Consider the following 19129-nt stretch of genomic DNA (forward strand, 5'->3'; position numbering starts at 1 on the left):
TGTTTTTATCATTCGAATAGTACACACCCAATAGGTTCTGTAACATATATAGATAAGATTTATTTGATCATGTTTTTTAAAATTTAACCTAACTTTATCAGGCCATTTGGACTGTAGCCCAATAGTGAATCACTACTCTTTAAATTAAACAGGATTATAAGGATAATGGTTCGAGTCTCTATATGCTCAAACTCTTTCAATTAAAAAAAAATGTGTGGAGTTAATTTGTAAGTCTTTTTTTTTTACGAAATATGAGTGAAGTAGAAATATTCCTTGTCTGTGAGGGTCATATGTCTGGGCATATACTTCATAGAACTCTAATTCAGTATTAAAAAAAAAAACACATGTATGGGCATATACTTCATAAAGTTATATATTTGGACATGTATTTTATAAAATTAATGTAATGATATAATTTTCAGCTATATATTTAATTATAAGAGAGTCTCTAAGTTACATTTAATATAACATATACAACTCATCTCAACCACATAAATTACAGATCCCATAATTTTATGTGATTCAGATAAATTGTGTAAGTTACATTCAATGTAACTTAGCACTTGCCTATAAATATAAGTCTCTAGACTCTAATTTACTATTTTACAGTCCTTTAGGGACCCCTACGTTATTTTAATTAACCCTATTTTAACTAGTATGCTTTTATTAAGGGGATATTATTATTTTTCCACCAAAGGTATTCTGACACATCATGTCAGTACCACGGTTTGGTAAAACTATCAATTTACCACCAAACATTTAAATTGTTAACATTTTTCTCACTATTCCGTTAAAACTCAGTTAATATGTAACGAAAAATTTATAAAATGTCAAATTTACCCCTAGAGCGTAAAAGACCATGTAATTAACCTTTTATGAATTTTGTAATTAAATTTTCATTTGCTATTCTTCCTTCTTAAAGGGCAAAAATAACCCTTTATGAATTTTGTAAAATTGACTGTGTGGTGTTAGGTAGTTCATAAATTGATTTAATTTTTAAAGGGTAAATTTATTTATTTAATTTTTTTGTAAAATTATTATCATCATATCAAAAATTAATATTTTAATCTTAAATCACATAAAACTCAACTTGTTGGTGAGATAAAGCAAAAGCTCAATTTTATAAGCTCAAGATTAATTACATGGTATTTTATGCTTTCAGGGTAAAATTGATTTTTTATAAATTTTTTATTATATATTAACCGAGTTTTAACGAAATGGTAGAAAAATATTAATAATTTAAATATTTGATAATAAATTAATAATTTTACTAAATTGTAGTACTGACATAATGTGTCATAATAAGTTTTGTGGAAACACATAGGTGGAAAAATGATAATATCCTTTATTAAGTTATAGAAATAACTGAAGGAAGGTAGCGTCGAGGAGAGAGAAGGAAGCTGGGGAACTCAATGGGTAGCAGGAGCAGGAATGAAGAATCTCACAACTTGCAGAAATACGGCGTGCCGTTGTACGGTGCCGGTTGGGTTCCGTACGATCAAGTCATCAGATCCACGCACAAGCCACCTAAACAACAAGACGATGACGACAAAGAGGAAGACCAGCATGGATCCAAAGACGAAGCTGTCGCCGACAAATCCGACGATATTCGCCGCAACTACTACGTTGTTTTGGCCGGCGGTGGTGGTGCGGGCAACAGCGGCATCCGCAACGCCGTCCTTTTGTCTCACTTCGATTTCGCCTCCAATTCCCTCTCCGATCAGCCGGTAAGTACATACAATTTGTAATTACAATTACACTTCTGCTTTGTAGTTTCAATTTTTTTTATATTTATGTTGATTGATACTATATGCATTAGGATTCTGTAATTCCTATTTCCTATTACGATTGGAAAAAAATTCTTTTTCATTTTTTTCTTGCTTTAGCTTTTGAGTATCATTTTTGTAGTTTTATATCATTGGAAATGTCATTGATTATTTTCTTTTTTCTTTTTCAGGTGGCTGAGCTTCGAACTGATTCTGATTTGCCTTATCGAATGGCTATTCACCCGCACGGTGATGGCATTATTTGTGCACTGCAAAATAGCTGCAGGTCTTCAGTTTATTTTGTTTTTTCAAACTTCAGCTGTTGCCTGTTGGCTATTGCTACCATCATCTGCAAAAAAAAATAAAATAAAATAAAAAATACACACACATTTAAGCTTATGTAACATATAATTTTTAAAAGAGGTGTCTCAAGTTGCGCACCTCACAGTTATGATTTAGCTTGGAATTTTTGTTTGTCCAGCTAAACCATAGGCTATATAGCTTTACATTTAAGGCATCAAGGGGGATTGATTTATGACTGAATATTGTTTGTGCAGATTGTTTGAGTGGGATGAAGTGGAGAACACTGAAATCCGTAGACTGGGTGTGAAAATTTCAGAGAAAGTGCTCAGCCAGTTAGAAAATGTTGGACAACAGTTAGCACTAACGTTCGACTCTGAGGGTACTATATTTGCTGCTGGTAGTGAGGTAGAGATACTGCACTTCTCTTTTGAATCATAATGCATTTTTGCTGCATGAAACTAAAGGAAAATCTACGTTGTTTTACTTTACCCTTTTTTTTTTCTTCCAACCTTTCCTTACTTTGGAAGAAGGTATGCACTCCAAGTGCCTGGTAATGCCTCATGTTTCCAATGTTTATATTTCGTCTTTTTCCCCTTGCTGTTGGTGAATGATTGCAGAGATATAGTTTATATTTTTACGGGGTAAACTGTTATCCATGACTTCACTTTCAGAGCCAGATCATGACGCGCATCATTGGAATACTTGACACTGCATGCCTGGATATTAATGTTTTTACTAAATGTGTTCAATAGTTTTGGTGTTAGTTTTCTTTTGGTAGATGTAGATTGGGAAAAAAAAAAAAAAAGCATGCTATATGATGCTCAGATTTGGTACAGTGCAGAATGGCAATTTAAGGGTTTTCAAGTGGCCTAGCCTGGAAATCATTCTGAATGAGTCTGAAGCCCATGCTTCTGTGAAGGATTTGTCTTTCAGGTATACAACAAGAGCGGGATAAATTAGAATGCTAATTCCTGAATCTGCTAGCTGGAAAGAAAATGGATCCGCTCTGTTATTTTTTATATCTTGTTTTGCTGATTGTCTGGCTTGGTTGTGTATCTTGCAGCCCTGATGGAAAATTCCTTGTCTCCTTGGGAAATCGTGGTCCTGGTAGGGTTTGGGATCTAGCTTCTTCAGCCGTTACAACTCCTCTAGCGAAGGAAAATGTAAGCTGTGAATCATAATAATTTGTTGAATGAACCATTCCTTTTCTGAATTTTTGGTGCAGTAGTTGGCTTTGCAAGCTAATGCAACTGTCTAATGTCGGGGTGATTTAATTGGATGGTTGTTGTTTTGTGGTTCTTCATACAGCCTTCTGAGTGGTTGACTCAGTTGACTTTTGTTTTTCCTAGGACCAAAAGGGCGTGATTATGAGATTGTTATAAAGATTTTTTTTTTTAACAGAATTTTCTTTTTCGTTATTTTCGGGATAGTTCAGTTTATGATATTTCTTTTTTTCCAGGATGAACTTTTTGCTTCTTGTAGGTTCTCTCCACTAAATAATGAGGATTATGTTCTATACATTGCTGCAATAACAGGTCAATTTTCATTATTTGGATGCCATCATTTGTTTTTCACTTTTAAGAATTCCCTTATCCAACTTTCCATTTGATAGGCTAACCATCATGAACATTATGTCTCCATAGACAGAGGTGCAAGTATTGTGACATGGAATACAACCACTTGGAAGAGAATTCGCACAAAGCAAGTAGTCCGTGAACCCGTTTCTTCCTTCAATGTTTCTGCCGATGGCAAGCTCCTTGCAGTGTAATAACTTTTAGACTTCCTCGCTTCCAACTGCTTGAAGACATCAAACACTGTCATTAGAGCTTTGAACTTCTCCACCTGATTGATTGATTGATTGAAATGCAGTGGGACAGCTTCAGGAGACATTTCAATTATAGATTCAAGCAGTCTGCAGGTTCGAACGGCAGTTAAAAAAGCACATCTTGGCATAGTGACAGCTTTGGCATTCTCATACGATTCAAGGTTGTAAGCTTACATATTCATGTCAAAACCCTCGTAAAGTGATAACAACATCTTAACTTGCAGTCTTTTGCCTTAATATAAATTGATAGGATAAAATGATATTCAAATGCAGGGCTTTGGTTTCTGCATCTATGGACTCAAGTGTAAGGGTCACGGTAATCGAGGACAAGAAGAAAAGCGGTATGCCCCTACCATGATCTTTTATAATGTGATATATCAGGTGCTTTTGCTATTAGCTGTTTGTTAAATTTGAGCATCTAAGCATCCATGTAATGAACCATCTACTCAAGGGGATCTGCTTGAGTTTGCAGAAGACAACTCTCAGAATTCTAATATTTTGACCAAACATTTGGAATGCAAAAACTCATTTATTCTGTTAATCGTTTGGCAGGGGGATTGAATTTGTGGATCATCATCTTCATCTTGTTACTGGCTATGGCTGCATACTTTTTGAAGGCAAAAGGAATCATTCCTTAGTTTGCTATGAGAATCTCCACCAATTAAATGTGCGAAGTTCGGAGTTAAAAAGGTTTTTCATATTTGTAAATGACACCTCAAAGCTAACTGCAATCAAACTTTGAAAGCTATTTTGTTTGATTCATATTTATCATAGTAGTATTGGACGACCAGATTGAGGTTTAGACTCGGATATCATCTGTTTCAGCCTGATGAGTTCGCATCCAACGTGTTACATCCCTGAAATTCTGACAAGATTGATTGAGTGTAAATTCATATACATTGTTGGTCTCCAGTTAAATGCCATCGTTAATCATATCACAAGTTTTCACGTGGATTCCATTATAGTTTATACCCTCGAACATTTTACCCTCCGTCATCGTTGATGGGTTTTTTTTTCTTTCTGCACACGCAATCTTCATCGTTAATCAATCGCGAAGTAGTTGCCCACAATCAGTTGTTTACTACTTTTGATTGGAGTGTATGCACGAGTTTTAAATCACGTATAAAGAGGTATCCTACTAATCATGATCACAAGAATGCTTTCAATTGAACAATTTGAACTTGAGACAATCAATTATTTTCCTTTTAACTGACTACCCATCACTAAAGACTAAAAATCATATATATAGAAAAAGTAATCAATGATATTAGTTTCCCCAAGCTCAAATCAAATAGGAGGAAGACATGTTTGTTCTCGCTTCTCCGCTTGACAATTAATGATATTCCTTCAAATGAAGGTATTTACAATAGTCAAGCAACTAAGTAATTCTAGCTTTGAGGTGAATATCTCGTTGCTCACTGCAGTACAAATGATTCCCAAGAAAACATATGTATCTCTGTGTCAGAATTTTTTGTTAGATTCAACCATGTACTTGTCAACTGTCATTGCCGTAGTTTCAATCACGTACTTGTCAATTGTCATTGCCGCTTTCTTTGGTAAAGAGAATAACCAACAAGTGCAGACATCAAAAAAGTCCATAATACCTGCCACCATTGATCTTATTAGCAAACACCAGACCAAAACAGATGCAAAAACAAAATCAATTAAATTTTACAAAATTAAAATAAATAAATAAATTGCATCTACCAAAATAGATTCAGGTTAAAATTTTTCATGGTAATAGGAGGAAACTTGGAATCAGAGTTTGAGCTCCAATTCCAAATTTTCTTGTTCTTTGCAAACTACACACCAATCATTATGGGCCTTATATGTGTGTAAAAGAAAGAATGAAATCCCAAGTTAAATACAAATCAGGTGATCGTAGCTGGCTAAAGGAGGAGGTATCTACTTACCGTGTTGATCATTTGCCATCGCTCCAGTCTTTTAATCCTGGATTGCATGTCTTCAATAATGCCTTCTACAGGAGAAACCTCTCTACACTGGGAGGATTCCGAAGACGAACTACTACCCTGTTGATTTTGCCACCAGCATCAATATAAGAATTTTTGTTAAAGAAAAAACATACTCTTCAATATTGATAAAATCCAACATCAAAGGTTCTTTATTTTCTCTTATATTAACACATGATCTTTAGTCAGCATGGCAAGTGAGGGACCCCTTGTTCTATGATTCGCTGTTTACCTTTCTTGACTACAAGCTAAGGAATATTTTTACCATGCCCTATTCTTATAATCTGCAGCTAACTTGTAGATAAATTCATGCAAACAGAATTTGATGAAGTCCTAAGGTTAAAATTGAAATTATTTGTTTTATCTCTGCAAAGAGGTATATAATATATATATATATATATAAACTGCCAGCCAGAACTTAGCATAAAAAGACCAATATGGTAAATCAATGAATTAAGAGAACTGAAAGGGGATTGCATAGACTTTTTGTCCATCCACTGGAAACACACCGTGCACATAATGGAACAAAAGTAATTTGTTGCTTTGTTGACAGCACTACTGCCACAAAATTAGAAGATCACACCATCAGCACAGTAGGTGTAGTAAAAACTTTTCAAATATGGTGCTCTAGGAATACAACTCTCTAGGGATAGCATAGCCAGAAATGTTGGAAAATGGAAACAACATTCAACATCTAACACTAACGCATGAAGGACAATCTTCTCACCCACTTCCAAGAAAATAACAGTAATTGACATCATCATAGATAAGGGATATCAAATTAAGGGAATGAAATCTAACCCAAAACAGAAAGATTGACACAGATAGCTATATAAAAGGCTATAAGGAGTTTTAGAGTTCTTTCGTCACATGAAACTTCATGATGAACAAATGAGAAACTAGAAGCAGAACAAGCTTGGGTGTAATCTCATTTAGTTCACATACTAAGTGAAAGGGAAAGCAAAACCTCTCAGATTACAGGCTGCCTCGAACCTAGAAGAGCATACCCGCTATCAAGAAATTACTTGTCTTAAGAAATGTAATCTTACCTCAATTTCAACTCGCCCAAGAAACAAGCTTTTACAAAAATATTATCTTTTATGCTATTTAACTGCCATAAAGTACCTGGGATTGTATAAAGTCAACAAGCTCCTGCAACCTTGCAGCTTGCTGAGTGTGAATTCCACTTGAACTTCTTTCTACTGCTGGCAATTTTTCCAAAATTATTTGGAGATAACTCTACAGCAAAAAAAAAAAAGTCAAGTTGCCAATTCAGGAGGCCTCACAAACATAAGAGCTGCCTGTGATTGGGGGAAAAACACACACACACACACACATGCATCCATACATAATTAAAATATATCAAAGTGCTAAAGACATGACCTTTGTTGTATATGAACCATCCAATTTAAGAGTCGAACCAGCAGCTGCCACAGCTTCTTTGTCGACCCCTTTGATCTGTAAATATGGACTAGGGGCATCTTGCAGATGGTCTACCTCTATAAGAATCTAAATAGATCATTAAAATAAAATCAAACATCAATTTAAGAGAACCACACTAATAACAGAAATGCCAAAGAGAAAAAGGTTCCAAGAATATATAGGAAGAGAGCAACTAAAAAGCATAAGAAGACTTCAGTAAGTTAAGTTACATTAGAATGTAATCTAAAGTAATCTGACCTTTCCATCTTGGTAGATAAAAGCAGATGCTTCAATATAAGCTACGGCTTGGTACCTGACATGACAAAAGGAGATCATATTCCATTCACTGGTATATAAATCTATCAACTCTAACCAAAAAGAAAAACAAGCACAGCAAGCTAAAAGCAAGCTGGAAAATTTAAGACATAAAACACTATACAAAAGACAGAAGCAATATAACTGATTGCTAGGAAAAGCATACTCGAATTCAAGCATATGATGCTCTATCACTTCAGAAACGGCAGAAAATGAGGCTTGTGGTCCTTCATTGCTTATTTTTACACACAAGCTATCACATTATAAGATGATTTTCCAGTGAACTGATCCTTCAAACTGTAAGATCACCACTAGATGCACTTTCATTACAACTAATTTCTATTTTAACCCTCTTTCTGCTCATAAATCATCGCAACCTCTTTATACTCAGGTTAAACCTAGCTCACAATATAAATTACATATGAAAATACTAGTCCTAGTATAAAGAAACTGATTACATTGTGAACACCAAGTGAAATTTGCAAGAATACGACAATCTGACTCAAAATTCAGGTCCTTGCCTTGATAATGATAAATAGTTAGGTTTGGATAACATTTTCTAAAGGAAATACCAAAAAGAAAAAAGCTTCCAAGAATGAAATAGTCTAACAGCCTGGAACAAGCACAAGATGACAAAATAACAGAATAATAAAATCAATGGTCAGATGAATTTAATGATAAATATTTGGCTTACCCAAGGTTAAGGAGGCCAGCAACAGTACTAATGCTAATATCAAAATCCACTTTCGGTTGAATGATGAAATTCCCTTCTCTTAGTGGCTAACAGATAGCATTCAGAAGAAATCAAGAATCAAGCACTCAGTAGAGATTCCAAGAAAGCAAAGTCATTATATAGTAAAATGGAAATATATTGCAAATTTTTTTTATTTAAACCTCTCGTATCAGCAACGCAAATCTGCCTTCACATATTCTGACACGAATGCAGTCGCTCTCCGTCAATTGCCCATTTGTAGGAATTCCAGGAAGCCTTAGATACATATCAATGAAATTCTGTGCAGAACTGCAGAACTTTGCAGGGTCAAGGATTTTTAAAATATCTTGATAAGCCACCTGCAATTGATTACAAGCAGTATAAAGATGCCAGTAGTAAGAGCACTGATGAGATTAGGATTAGAGGAGTAGAGCACACATACTTGCTTGTTGCTTTTTAAGACAAACAATGAACTCTCAGGGGAAAGCACAGGATCAAAGTCATTTCGGATTTTCAGCTGCAGTGACCAAGATGAAAAAAAAAGGTTGTAGCGGGATAGTTAGACTTGCAAATACATCATGTGATTAGGAGTGAAATGATAATCAATTAGCATCACTGCTCAAGAACATAGAGAATTGTCCTTGAGGAAATTAGATAGCACACTTTTATGTTGTGTAGGATCTCTCATCAAAGTAAAACAAGTTAACAGTAGTCATCCTCATGAAGAAAGAAACAAGGGAACTACACTAATTTCCATAACTTCAATCAATGGACTCTTTTGCCATAATGAATTTGATACAAAATAGGAAACAGGCCCTAATCTATTAATCTGAAATTTAACAACAAAAAGGCAAAACATTGATGATACTCAGGAACTGAGATATTTCTTATGCCACATAGAAAATACTTAAAAGGTTGACATTTTTTTGGAGTCTACTAACATGTGCATGAACAAGATGAGGTTCAATATGCTGCTGGAACATTGGAAACACAGTCATCATGATATCATTTTGGGACATAAAACATCCCACTCTACTTTTGTCCCGTTGAACTCGAGAAATCAAATGAGAATGAACACCACCAACCTGGATTCCAAACATGAAGTTAGTTCATTGAAAAATTATGAAGATCGCACAGAAAAAAAAGCAACAAGGGTGGAGAAGAAAGTCATCCTACCACAGCTATCCACAAGTCAAGTGATTTTCGGATTTCAGGATGCAAGGCATAAACCCCTTCAAATATTATCTGGTCAAATGAAACAAATTAAACTTCACAGGCTGAGTAATTGCAGCCAAGGCAACCAATATAGTTCATGTGTTAAATTGATACCATTCACAAAGAGTTCACCTACAGCCATGATAGATATGTCTATAATTATAGCTTAACAAAATGTATAAGAATTTTAGTAATCATTTAATGATGAAGCTTGAACTTGCAAGATGTCATGGTCCCAAACGGCTGCATTATATTGTGGCCATAGCACACCATGTATGTTAATATTGTAAAAACAGAAAATTACTATCTACTTAGCAGATTCTGAATACTTTCTCCTTAACATGTGTTAATAACAACAAGAACATTTCAATTTTCTACTATTTCTGTACTTTTAATGAAATTGAGAAGAAAGAGACCATAACAGCCCATCTTCCCTCCCTTCTCTCTCTTGAAGATTGGAAAACCACCTAGTGCTATCCACACATGATCAGATTTCTAGTTACTGTCTTCGCTTTTCCCCTAAAATATACCACGAAGTTCAAACACTACCCTTGGCAGCTGACATTAGGCAACTTAGACTAAGCAAAATAAGTAGGATTCATTATTTTCCTAGATAAGCCTAACAAGGAAATAGATTGCCTCATTGAAACCACACTCAAGGAATTAAATGTCACAATAACTGACCACACCACAATCTTCAGAGACTTCAAGCTCCTTGAAGCCACTTCTAGCACCAGTCTCCAAGTCAAATATGGGCACTTTTGTTCTTCGACCATTCCTTATATCACTAATATTCTGCAAAAGGGGAAAAAATGATGAAAATGGAAATGCTAACAAATGTGAGTGTTATTTCTGGCAACCATCAAGAAAAATCAGCAGTGCATAAGTGAGCATTACACATTTTGTGTATACAATGCTAATTGTAAGAAGTTTACAAATATATCTACAGATCTACCCTTTGCAGAACAAATTCTTTCAAATTAAAGACTGTACCTCATTACAGCCACCAGACTTCTCTAGTGAAGATGTCATTTAAGAAAGGGAACTCGGAAGTTACTAAGATCTCAGTCCACACAGGTGTTAGACAACTCAGAAAATTGGGGAAGATATGTAATTGTAGGAAAATTACAATTAAAAATGGAGCTCAATATTAGATCCTGTATTACATATTTATAACAATTGGGAGTCAAAGGGATACAAAGAACAAATTAAATTTTGTTTTCAAACAGCCAGAAATCCCCCGCCCTTCATAAATACGCTGAATTCTAAAGCGGGGACTATTGTCCAGAGCCTACAGCCTAGGTAGTCAGCAAACACATTGGATAAAGATATCCATTAGGCTGCAAAGGGTTTCAAACCCCTAGCCTATGTGCCCAATCTAAGGATTTATGGGGGATATCAACATAAAAAACCACTGCAAAAACTAGCCTTGTACATCACAATTTTTATGTATTGCAATGATGGATTGGATGGGGAAGAATGAGGAACAAAATAGATCAGCAAACAGTAAGCAAGGTAAATTAGTTGCACATGAACCAAATTTGATATACACAATTTTCAGCACCCTACCTTCGAAAGCAAAGATAGATCTAGTGAGCTGAAGTCATCATACTTAAAATCCTTTACTTGCTCAGATTTAAAATAGCTTTCAAGGGAAACCACTTCACAACCAACAATATTTGCCATTTTATGAGCCAGACTAGTCTTTCCGGATCCACTTGGACCTCCTGTGACAACAAGAGCAAACAACAGCATACAATAACATTCAGAGAGCTCAAACAAAATGAACAGATTCATAAATACCAACTCCCAGACAAAATATAGCATCATCTCCAAACTGTTAATCATATCTCTTTTATAATTTTCCAATGCCAGCAGTCCAAAGAAATCTTCTTTTAGGTAATAGCCAATCTTTGTAATCTTACCTTAATCATAACAAATAAGAAATCATAAATAGCTCTGTTGATATTTACAAAATTTAATAGAAAATATGCAGCTAAGAGTGTATAGCAAGAACCACTAATACAGTAAAAATGGTAGTATTGAACAACTTTTCCTTAACTAATCCTCTAGATATTGCAAATGTCATTCCAAAATACATTCTAAAATATAATATAAATCGTTGAATTTATTATTGCTATTGCCTCAATTGTTTTCGACAAACGTGTCCCTTCTTTGTGATAAAAACGTGAGGATGTAAAAGTAAATAAACATCTTTATTGAGAGCTCAAACTTCACAAAACATATGGCTCCTACAAATTCTTCCCTTTAGCCAACCCAAGCCTTTTTCTCATGCCACACACAGCACGCTCAATAATTATTTCTGGATAAATATTAAGAACTTAGAAATCCAGTCATGCATTTAACCGTTCAAAAATTTTATTGACTGAAATTTCATACCATTAGCTTAATAAGCTTTATAAAGGCATCAAAGCTGACATGCACACTAAGAAATATGAGAGAGAGAGAGAGTAAAGTATGTATTTTACCAATTCCAACTATAACAGGGAGACCTTTATTTTCCAACAAAGCCTGAAAAAGGAAACATGGGTAAAAGAACTACATCTGAATGAATGTGCTTACAAGCTTCCTAAACATGAAGACATTTCATAATTGGAATATGACACAATTTCCTACATACTTGTAATCCACTAATCCTTACCTGTATTGCTTGAACAGAAAGAAGCAACCCTCTGTCAAAGTCATATGAATCAGGCATTGGCACAAGCTTCACGGTATCCCTGAAAGAGGAAGAACCTGCGGTTGCTTCATGAGAGTAGTCTAAGCAAAAATTTTAATGCAATATGATAAGAGTCAATTTATTTTGAAAAAGATGATGCATTCTCCGACAAAATGAGACATACCTATGACTGAACTACCAGCATGTGAAGGATCTGATGAAATAAAATGCCAAGTTGCTAATACAGGTTCCATTTTAGATTTCGTTGGGGATCGAGTCCATGGCTGAGATAGATCCTCAAGCTTCATAACAAGGTTTGGATTGGTACGGATTGGCCTTGGGGCAGCAATCACACTTTCTTGATTACTAGTGGTAGGTGTATTGGGAAAAAGTGGCGGTGTATTAAGGCGTGGTACGCCTGCAATTTTAGTCGATTTAGTTGGAAAGAACAATGACCATGATCTAATCAGCAGACAAACAAGTAAATCATACATAGGGAGAAAGTATTTAAAACAAAAGTTAACAAGTTAACAACCTTTTTTCTCAAGTACCATTTCCAGATATGATTTTGTAATCCACGGTCCATTGATACCCATCCTCAATGCTTCTGCTCCAACTGTCTATGCAACAGTAAAGTAAACATGACAAGATGTCAAGGGTCAAAATTTAAACAGTAACAATCTAAAATTCTAGAAAACATGTGCTATAACTTGAAGAAAAACGAGATATATGTAGAAGTTATAGAAGCATCAACTGATTGAATACCAGAGGAGACACAAGAATAGATGCTGCGTTCAAAAAAGACAACCCTTCCAATGACAGCATGTTGACATATAAACTACATTGTAGATATATGATATGTAGCTAACTCATTTTTCTGTTAGGTTCACGATCATAATTTCAAACTTTTTTCATCAACTATTCCATTTGAATGAGCCTGTGAGCTCACACAGAGAAAGTTAGGGAGTTTTATCTGTCAACATTTCATGTCCGTGTCAAAACAAAAGGCTCTCCTTTAGAGTCCACAAATCGTTGACAACACTCAAAACAGCATATTATTCACATGCCAGGGTACTAAAGATAGATTGACCAACTTTTCAGCCAACCATTAGTAAGAATTATATACTCGCCTCCTATTATCCTCTTCTATTTAATAAGCATATTTAAGAACCAACTCTTTGACAGCTCAACTACCTTCAGAACAAAATCCCAGAATTTTCACAAAATAATATTTGAGAGGGAAGAGATAAAAAACCAAAACTTTTTCCACATCACCATAACTGCCTAAGAGAACATAATCATAATCAGTAATATAATAACAGAAGGAAATCCCAGATATTATCTTTAGCAAGAGAATAAGTTCTTACTTTCCTATTTGTTCCCCTCAGCACCATGAATGTCTCATCAAGAGTATCAATAGTTTCAAAGGACACTGAAAGATTTCCATAAACAACATATGTAGATGCCCGTTTATAACTGGCAACAACGGAGTACCCCAAATCCAACAGGCCGCCAAGTGTCATTCGTCCAACCTGTTACAATATACAAGATTAAACATGTAAATTGATAAACCATATTTATTTCATACCAACCTTGAATAGAGACTACCAACAAATGTAAAGATTGGCAATTTTATATTCATAAATATCCAGTATAAGGGTTGTGTTTTCAATATAGAACACATCAACTGATGAGATGGAGAGCCTGCACCATCTATGAAATGAAGCCCATTTCCATGATTACTTAATTGTGATGACAACACTCACTGTCAATATTGTCCGGAGATCTTCTAAAATACTTCATGGAAACTAAAATGTGTTTAAGACAATAAGATGTTATCATTATGTTTAAAGCTTAAACTGATTGGAATAATTTAGAGAATGCATGAAACAGCATATTATTCACAATACTCTAACTTACTGTAGAAAGACCAGTCCAACATTAATATTTGCCTAACTACAGCTAGTTACATTTCATGCAATGTGGCATTAACCAACTACGGTGGGTTTCTCTAATTAAGATTAGGGACAGTTCTATCAAGGATTACAGTTGATAATTATTCACTTAAAAAAGGCTGCAGTTATACCCTCTTGAAACAAATGAAAATCTAATTAAAAATTCTAACAACAAACTTTTATTAGAACTCTACTCATTTAAAATCATGTCTACGTGACATACTAATAGAGTACAAACGCTACAATGGCTACAAGTGTTACACATCCATCTAAAAGACAAATAAATCCATTCGCGCAAACAGTCAAACAATCACACACTAAAAGTGACTGAAGCACAGATTAATAGCAGAAACAGAAACCTACTTGTCAAGAGAATTTTATTTAAGCACCGACTTTGATCTGAATACCACATTTATGCTAGTAAAATCAACTGCAAAAACAAATCTCACCTCAAACTCAGCTTTTGGCCTTATAATGAAATTTTTGTCAACAATTCTTTGGTCTCCAATTGAGAGATAATATCTAATACCCGATTGACGCATCTTAATCCAATCATTTATTCTTGCTTCTTCTGTTGCTGAGGGAGGCCTGAGGTACATCTCAATAAAACTGAAAGCAACATAAAGCATTCACCGTGCTCATTTGCATTCTAAGATTAGAGGTCACAATTTTATCTAAATTATAATAGTAAGTTTAGAGGTAGAAGCAAACACTCACTTGTCTGTTTGTGCTTCATTTCCTTGAAAGGCAGAAATAGAACATGCACCTGGTGCCTGTCATAACAATGTACCAATTTAGTAACATTTCAATCCAAGGGTGAACATGATTAACATTATCCCACACAGAATAATTTTTATTTCCCAAAGAAAAGAGATAGAATATCAGAGATAATAGAAATTAAAAATAAACATCAGGAAGAAGCCTAAAAATATTTGGAATAAGGCATCAGATGCACAAAACAGGGTTCCCAGTATATCACCAGATAAAAAGTAAAAATGAGAGTATATTGAGTAATAGGAAATGGGAACCCCCACAGAAAATAAATCTTTTTATTCCATACAGCAGCATGCTGCATGCAATACAATTTAACTTATGATACCATATCGAACAATATATGCACCTATCAAGGCCGAATAGCATATGCCGTCTCATTGTCAATTTTCAGGAAATAACAAGATAAGGGCACAGGTTTACAGATTTCATTATAGATGTTGTTGAAACAAAATACGAACAAAACAACCAGTTTATTTAATACCCGTACGCTAAATTACATAATTACCCAGCAGCATAAGTAACGAGATTCAGAAAGTTCAAAACATTGCAGGTTCCAACTGCCCATCAAACAAGCTTCATAGAAACTTGCTATTTCCATGTAACTTGGACGGACATAAAACTTCCACAAGGTACTCTCATGGCCGAGCCACTCCAAATTTCACTCACTTGGCTTTCATTCAAAGATTAACAATACATAATCTTAACTTCAGATTTTGATCACAATGTTATGTTAAATATGTTTCACCTAACTTCAACTTCTCAATATAAATATGTTCCTAAATATTTATTGTTTTTCCTACTTTTATCAGATGTGGTCACAACCAATGCGAAACGGTTTTATTCACAAAGAGAGCAAGACCTGTGAATGGATCATACACAAACACAGAAAAGAATACAATATAATTTGTGTGGAAACTGGAGCTGCAAAAAAAAGTGCAAAGTCAGAAGAACAAACTAAGTTATTGAAGAGAATTTATCAAGAAGATACAATAGTTTGCCTCACAATGAAAGGCTTAACAAAGTTTCAACAAAGCCATTTAGAATAACTCCACTACTGGAGAAGTAGCTTCAATTAACATAGGTGCAATTCCATGTATAAAGAAGTACATGGAGACTTTACTAAGCTAAAGAAGTACAAACCTCACTTCTGCATTTCAGCTTGTAAATTGCTTCTCTAAATGATGAAACAAAGCGATTGTTAATCCTAATCTGCAAAATAAACCCATCAAATGAAATATAAAATTGACAGTTAGATATTTGAAGACAAGAACTGGAAACACCAACCTGTGCATGATGAAGGTCTGGCTCAATGTGCTTTCTAAACAATGGGAAAATGCTGTCAATAAGGGAATCCAGCGAACAAGAATCTCCAATATCGTATTGAACTTTGGAAATAAGGCTAAAATGAACACCACCAACCTGATACATTTAAGAAATGTTTAAAAAATATGATTACTCGGGAAATGCTTGCCCCCTCCGATTCCTCCTCCCACCCCAAAAATAATATTTAAAAAGAAATCATTAGCAGGAAATTACCACTGCAACCCGAATATCTAGCAAAGAGCGCAATCTTGCATCCAGAGCATAGGTTCCATCAACTATTACCTTTAAGAAAAAAAAGTGGGAATAAATGAACTCTATAAAGCAATTGTTAATTATATTAACTGTAGTTTACACTTGCTTACCACACCAGAAGAAGCACCCTTTATCACTTTTGAACCAATGCGATTCTTTTGCTGATAATCAAACATTGGTATCAAAGTATCTTTACCTTCTGTCAGATCCTATTTGCAAAACAAAGGCTGCTTCAAGATACAAAACAAAGGAACAACTCATAGACATACAAATGCATCAGATGTTACAAATTATAGATGCAATACATCCAGTCACTGAAAAAGACATGTTAATTTGACACAGATTACCACAAAAGACGGGCCCTGAGTTATCTGAAAATTATGTGTATAACATATAAGTACTAAGACTTAACTGCTAAAAAATTTAGAGAAATTGATCTTCAGAAAATTCAAAGATTTCACACTCATTCTGAAATACTAAAAGATTTTAAATGACTTACCAAAATGTTTTGCATGACAATCCAGCAAAGTATGTTAATTTTGAACCATAGTAAAGAGGTGAAAAGCATATACAAACCTGTAGATTTTGGACTAATGCATCAAAATCTATTGAATCCAAATCATTTCCTTCATCAACCCCAACACGATAATTCTCCATTGATATAAGAGTACAACCAATAACAGATGCCAACTTCTCTGCTAAGCTTTATCAACCACCAAGATCAAATAAACTCAAAATGTTAATTTACTGAGGAGATAAAAAATCAAATGCTTCATTCTCCTCAATCTAAAAAATATGACAACAACAAAACACAAATCATACAGTTTTCATACCTTGTTTTACCCGAACCGCTAGGACCACCAATGCCAACTGTAACAATGCCCCCTTTCTTCTCTCTAAGCTCTTGAATAGATTTTACTAATAAATAATACCCATGATCAAAAGACTGCAGCATTTCAACAAAGGCAAAGATTAGACTTCTTGGTTGAACTTCAAAGCACAGTACCAAAATTTTGTTTTGGACATTCAGACTACAATAGAAATATCATGATAAATTCAAGATTTGGATTACGACAAACAGAAACCATCGGGACTAGGAAGGTCAAGATGACATACAGCACAGTAGCGGAATTAAGCAGCATCAAGCAATCGCACACAAACATTCTCACACAATTTTAGGAATATCAACAATCAAAACACTGCAGATTACAAGCTCAAAGCTCCAGCAGTGGTCTGTCTTCTTGAAAAAAACATTAAGGTAAATGATGACTTTCATTCTGATAGCCCAAGATGTAAATGGAATTTATCAAAAAGTCCCAATGATATATGATATAAATTAACTACAGCTTCCTATGCCTTAAAAGTTGATAAATATAAGCAGAACAATGAGGGAAACTATGCACGCAAAGTAGCATTGAGAGAGAAAAATCAACCACTAGACTCAATACATGCTTGCACAGTGCACGCACACCCAGACAAATGCATAAGCATTGAGAAACCTCGACAGAAAATCAATAAACTGATTATTGAAATCTACAAATTAATGAGTTAGACTCCTTTCGCCATAAATAACTCATACATAACCTGCTTCTGCAATCATAAATTACCATGCAAGAAATAAATTGAAGGAAAACATTTTCAATAAGCCAATAGTTTAATACATAAATTCATCAAAACTCAAATTATCAGGCAGAAAATTAAAAGAGAACACAACCACCCAGAAAACAACATTGCCTCCCAAATTTCAAAACAACCCAGTTTCTGGAATCTATAACAAAAAATCAAAACTAACTCCCAGATGACATCGAGCAAAATATTTAAAGTGCATAATCATAAAATTAAAAATTAAACAAAAATGGAAAATAGATTCAAAAATTCTCAAATGAATTTAAATTATTTACCGCATGGACAGGGAGAGATTGCAAGATGGAGGGCGAAGATGAGGAAGTGGAGGGCTGTTGTTGAAAGTAATCCCTTCCTCCTTCTTCGAATACTCGCTGAACAACTCCATCGTCCATTTCCTTTCTGTCCTTGTTTTTCTTTTCCTCAAATTTTTTGTGTTAATTATCCGTTATGGCAACCAATGAATCAAATTTAGTAAAATTCAATTTTTCAACCAATACTAGTTTTCCGAATCTTCGTTCTTCAATCAAATTAAAGATTAATAGATAGGTGAGAGAGGGAGATTCAGGGTTTGGTAATTGGGTTCTTGATTTCGGTTCGCCTCGCTTGTTTCTTTCTTTTGCTTTATCATTTCGCATACTGCCGTACACTTTGTTGCTTTGCCTAATGCAGTAATGCTAGCATTGCCTCCCGCTTGTTTTCTTTTCTCTCAATTTTCCTTCTCTTTTCTTTTTCTTTTTCTTTTTCTTTTTCTTTTTTATATTCTTCAAATTTGACACGAACCCACGAATATGCAAACTTTGGGGTAGTTGAGCGCAAATATAGGAACATATTTTTTATTTTTTATTTCTGTAAAAAAAATATAGATTATATTAAATTTCATTAATTAAGGCCAATGGGACCAATTAAAATTGGGTTTGTTATTTCCAAATTGAGGTAGGTTCCAATCAAAAATTTTAATAATAGAGGGGGTGGTCCCAAAAAAAAGGGGGGT

The 19129-nt window shown here is 34.6% G+C and overlaps 2 protein-coding genes across 3 annotated transcripts; one reads left to right on the forward strand and one right to left on the reverse strand.

Moving 5' to 3' along the window:
- The first annotated feature begins 1327 nt into the window (after positions 1-1327).
- Positions 1328-4827, forward strand: LOC18053303 (SEC12-like protein 2). Its single transcript, XM_006448190.2, has 10 exons — positions 1328-1727; positions 1958-2052; positions 2324-2474; positions 2911-3002; positions 3133-3232; positions 3529-3604; positions 3713-3833; positions 3939-4055; positions 4168-4235; positions 4447-4827. Exons 1-10 carry the CDS (start codon positions 1413-1415, stop codon positions 4530-4532), a joined length of 1221 nt encoding a protein of 406 aa, XP_006448253.1. The 5' UTR covers positions 1328-1412; the 3' UTR covers positions 4533-4827.
- Positions 4828-5118: 291 nt separating this feature from the next.
- On the reverse strand, positions 5119-18854 carry LOC18053304. Of its 2 annotated transcripts, XM_006448192.2 has the most exons (26): positions 18414-18854; positions 17346-17458; positions 17089-17215; positions 16623-16721; positions 16474-16542; positions 16222-16356; positions 16078-16146; positions 14881-14936; positions 14613-14772; positions 13576-13740; positions 12744-12828; positions 12393-12626; positions 12191-12285; positions 12018-12060; positions 11098-11255; positions 10213-10323; positions 9490-9558; positions 9255-9398; positions 8756-8830; positions 8496-8672; positions 8296-8381; positions 7545-7599; positions 7248-7373; positions 6990-7103; positions 5808-5924; positions 5119-5498 (listed from the first exon to the last, which is right to left on the reverse strand). In XM_006448192.2, exons 1-26 carry the CDS (start codon positions 18528-18530, stop codon positions 5433-5435), a joined length of 2865 nt encoding a protein of 954 aa, XP_006448255.1. In that variant the 5' UTR covers positions 18531-18854; the 3' UTR covers positions 5119-5432. The 2 variants fall into 2 exon arrangements, with proteins under 2 accessions (XP_006448255.1, XP_024046108.1); XM_024190340.1 differs by lacking the exons at positions 17346-17458; positions 18414-18854 and having other exon boundaries at positions 16623-16711; positions 17089-17147.
- Positions 18855-19129: the final 275 nt, after the last annotated feature.

Source organism: Citrus clementina, unplaced genomic scaffold (assembly GCF_000493195.1).
Source record: "Citrus clementina cultivar Clemenules unplaced genomic scaffold, Citrus_clementina_v1.0 scaffold_2, whole genome shotgun sequence".
NCBI classification, from domain to species: domain Eukaryota; kingdom Viridiplantae; phylum Streptophyta; class Magnoliopsida; order Sapindales; family Rutaceae; genus Citrus; species Citrus x clementina.

Bases quoted from the DNA above. Each gene is read 5' to 3' on its own strand.
- LOC18053303 (XM_006448190.2), top strand. From the start codon at position 1,413: ATGGGTAGCAGGAGCAGGAATGAAGAATCTCACAACTTGCAGAAATAC. The intron at 3,003-3,132 runs GTATACAACAAG...TGTATCTTGCAG, and splicing joins GTGAAGGATTTGTCTTTCAG to CCCTGATGGAAAATTCCTTG. The intron at 4,236-4,446 runs GTATGCCCCTAC...ATCGTTTGGCAG, and splicing joins CGAGGACAAGAAGAAAAGCG to GGGGATTGAATTTGTGGATC.
- LOC18053304 (XM_006448192.2), bottom strand. From the start codon at position 18,530: ATGGACGATGGAGTTGTTCAGCGAGTATTCGAAGAAGGAGGAAGGGAT. The intron at 10,324-11,097 runs GTAGGGTGCTGA...CCCCTTTTGCAG, and splicing joins ATCTATCTTTGCTTTCGAAG to AATATTAGTGATATAAGGAA. The intron at 9,399-9,489 runs GTAGGATGACTT...TTTGGAATCCAG, and splicing joins TTGACTTGTGGATAGCTGTG to GTTGGTGGTGTTCATTCTCA.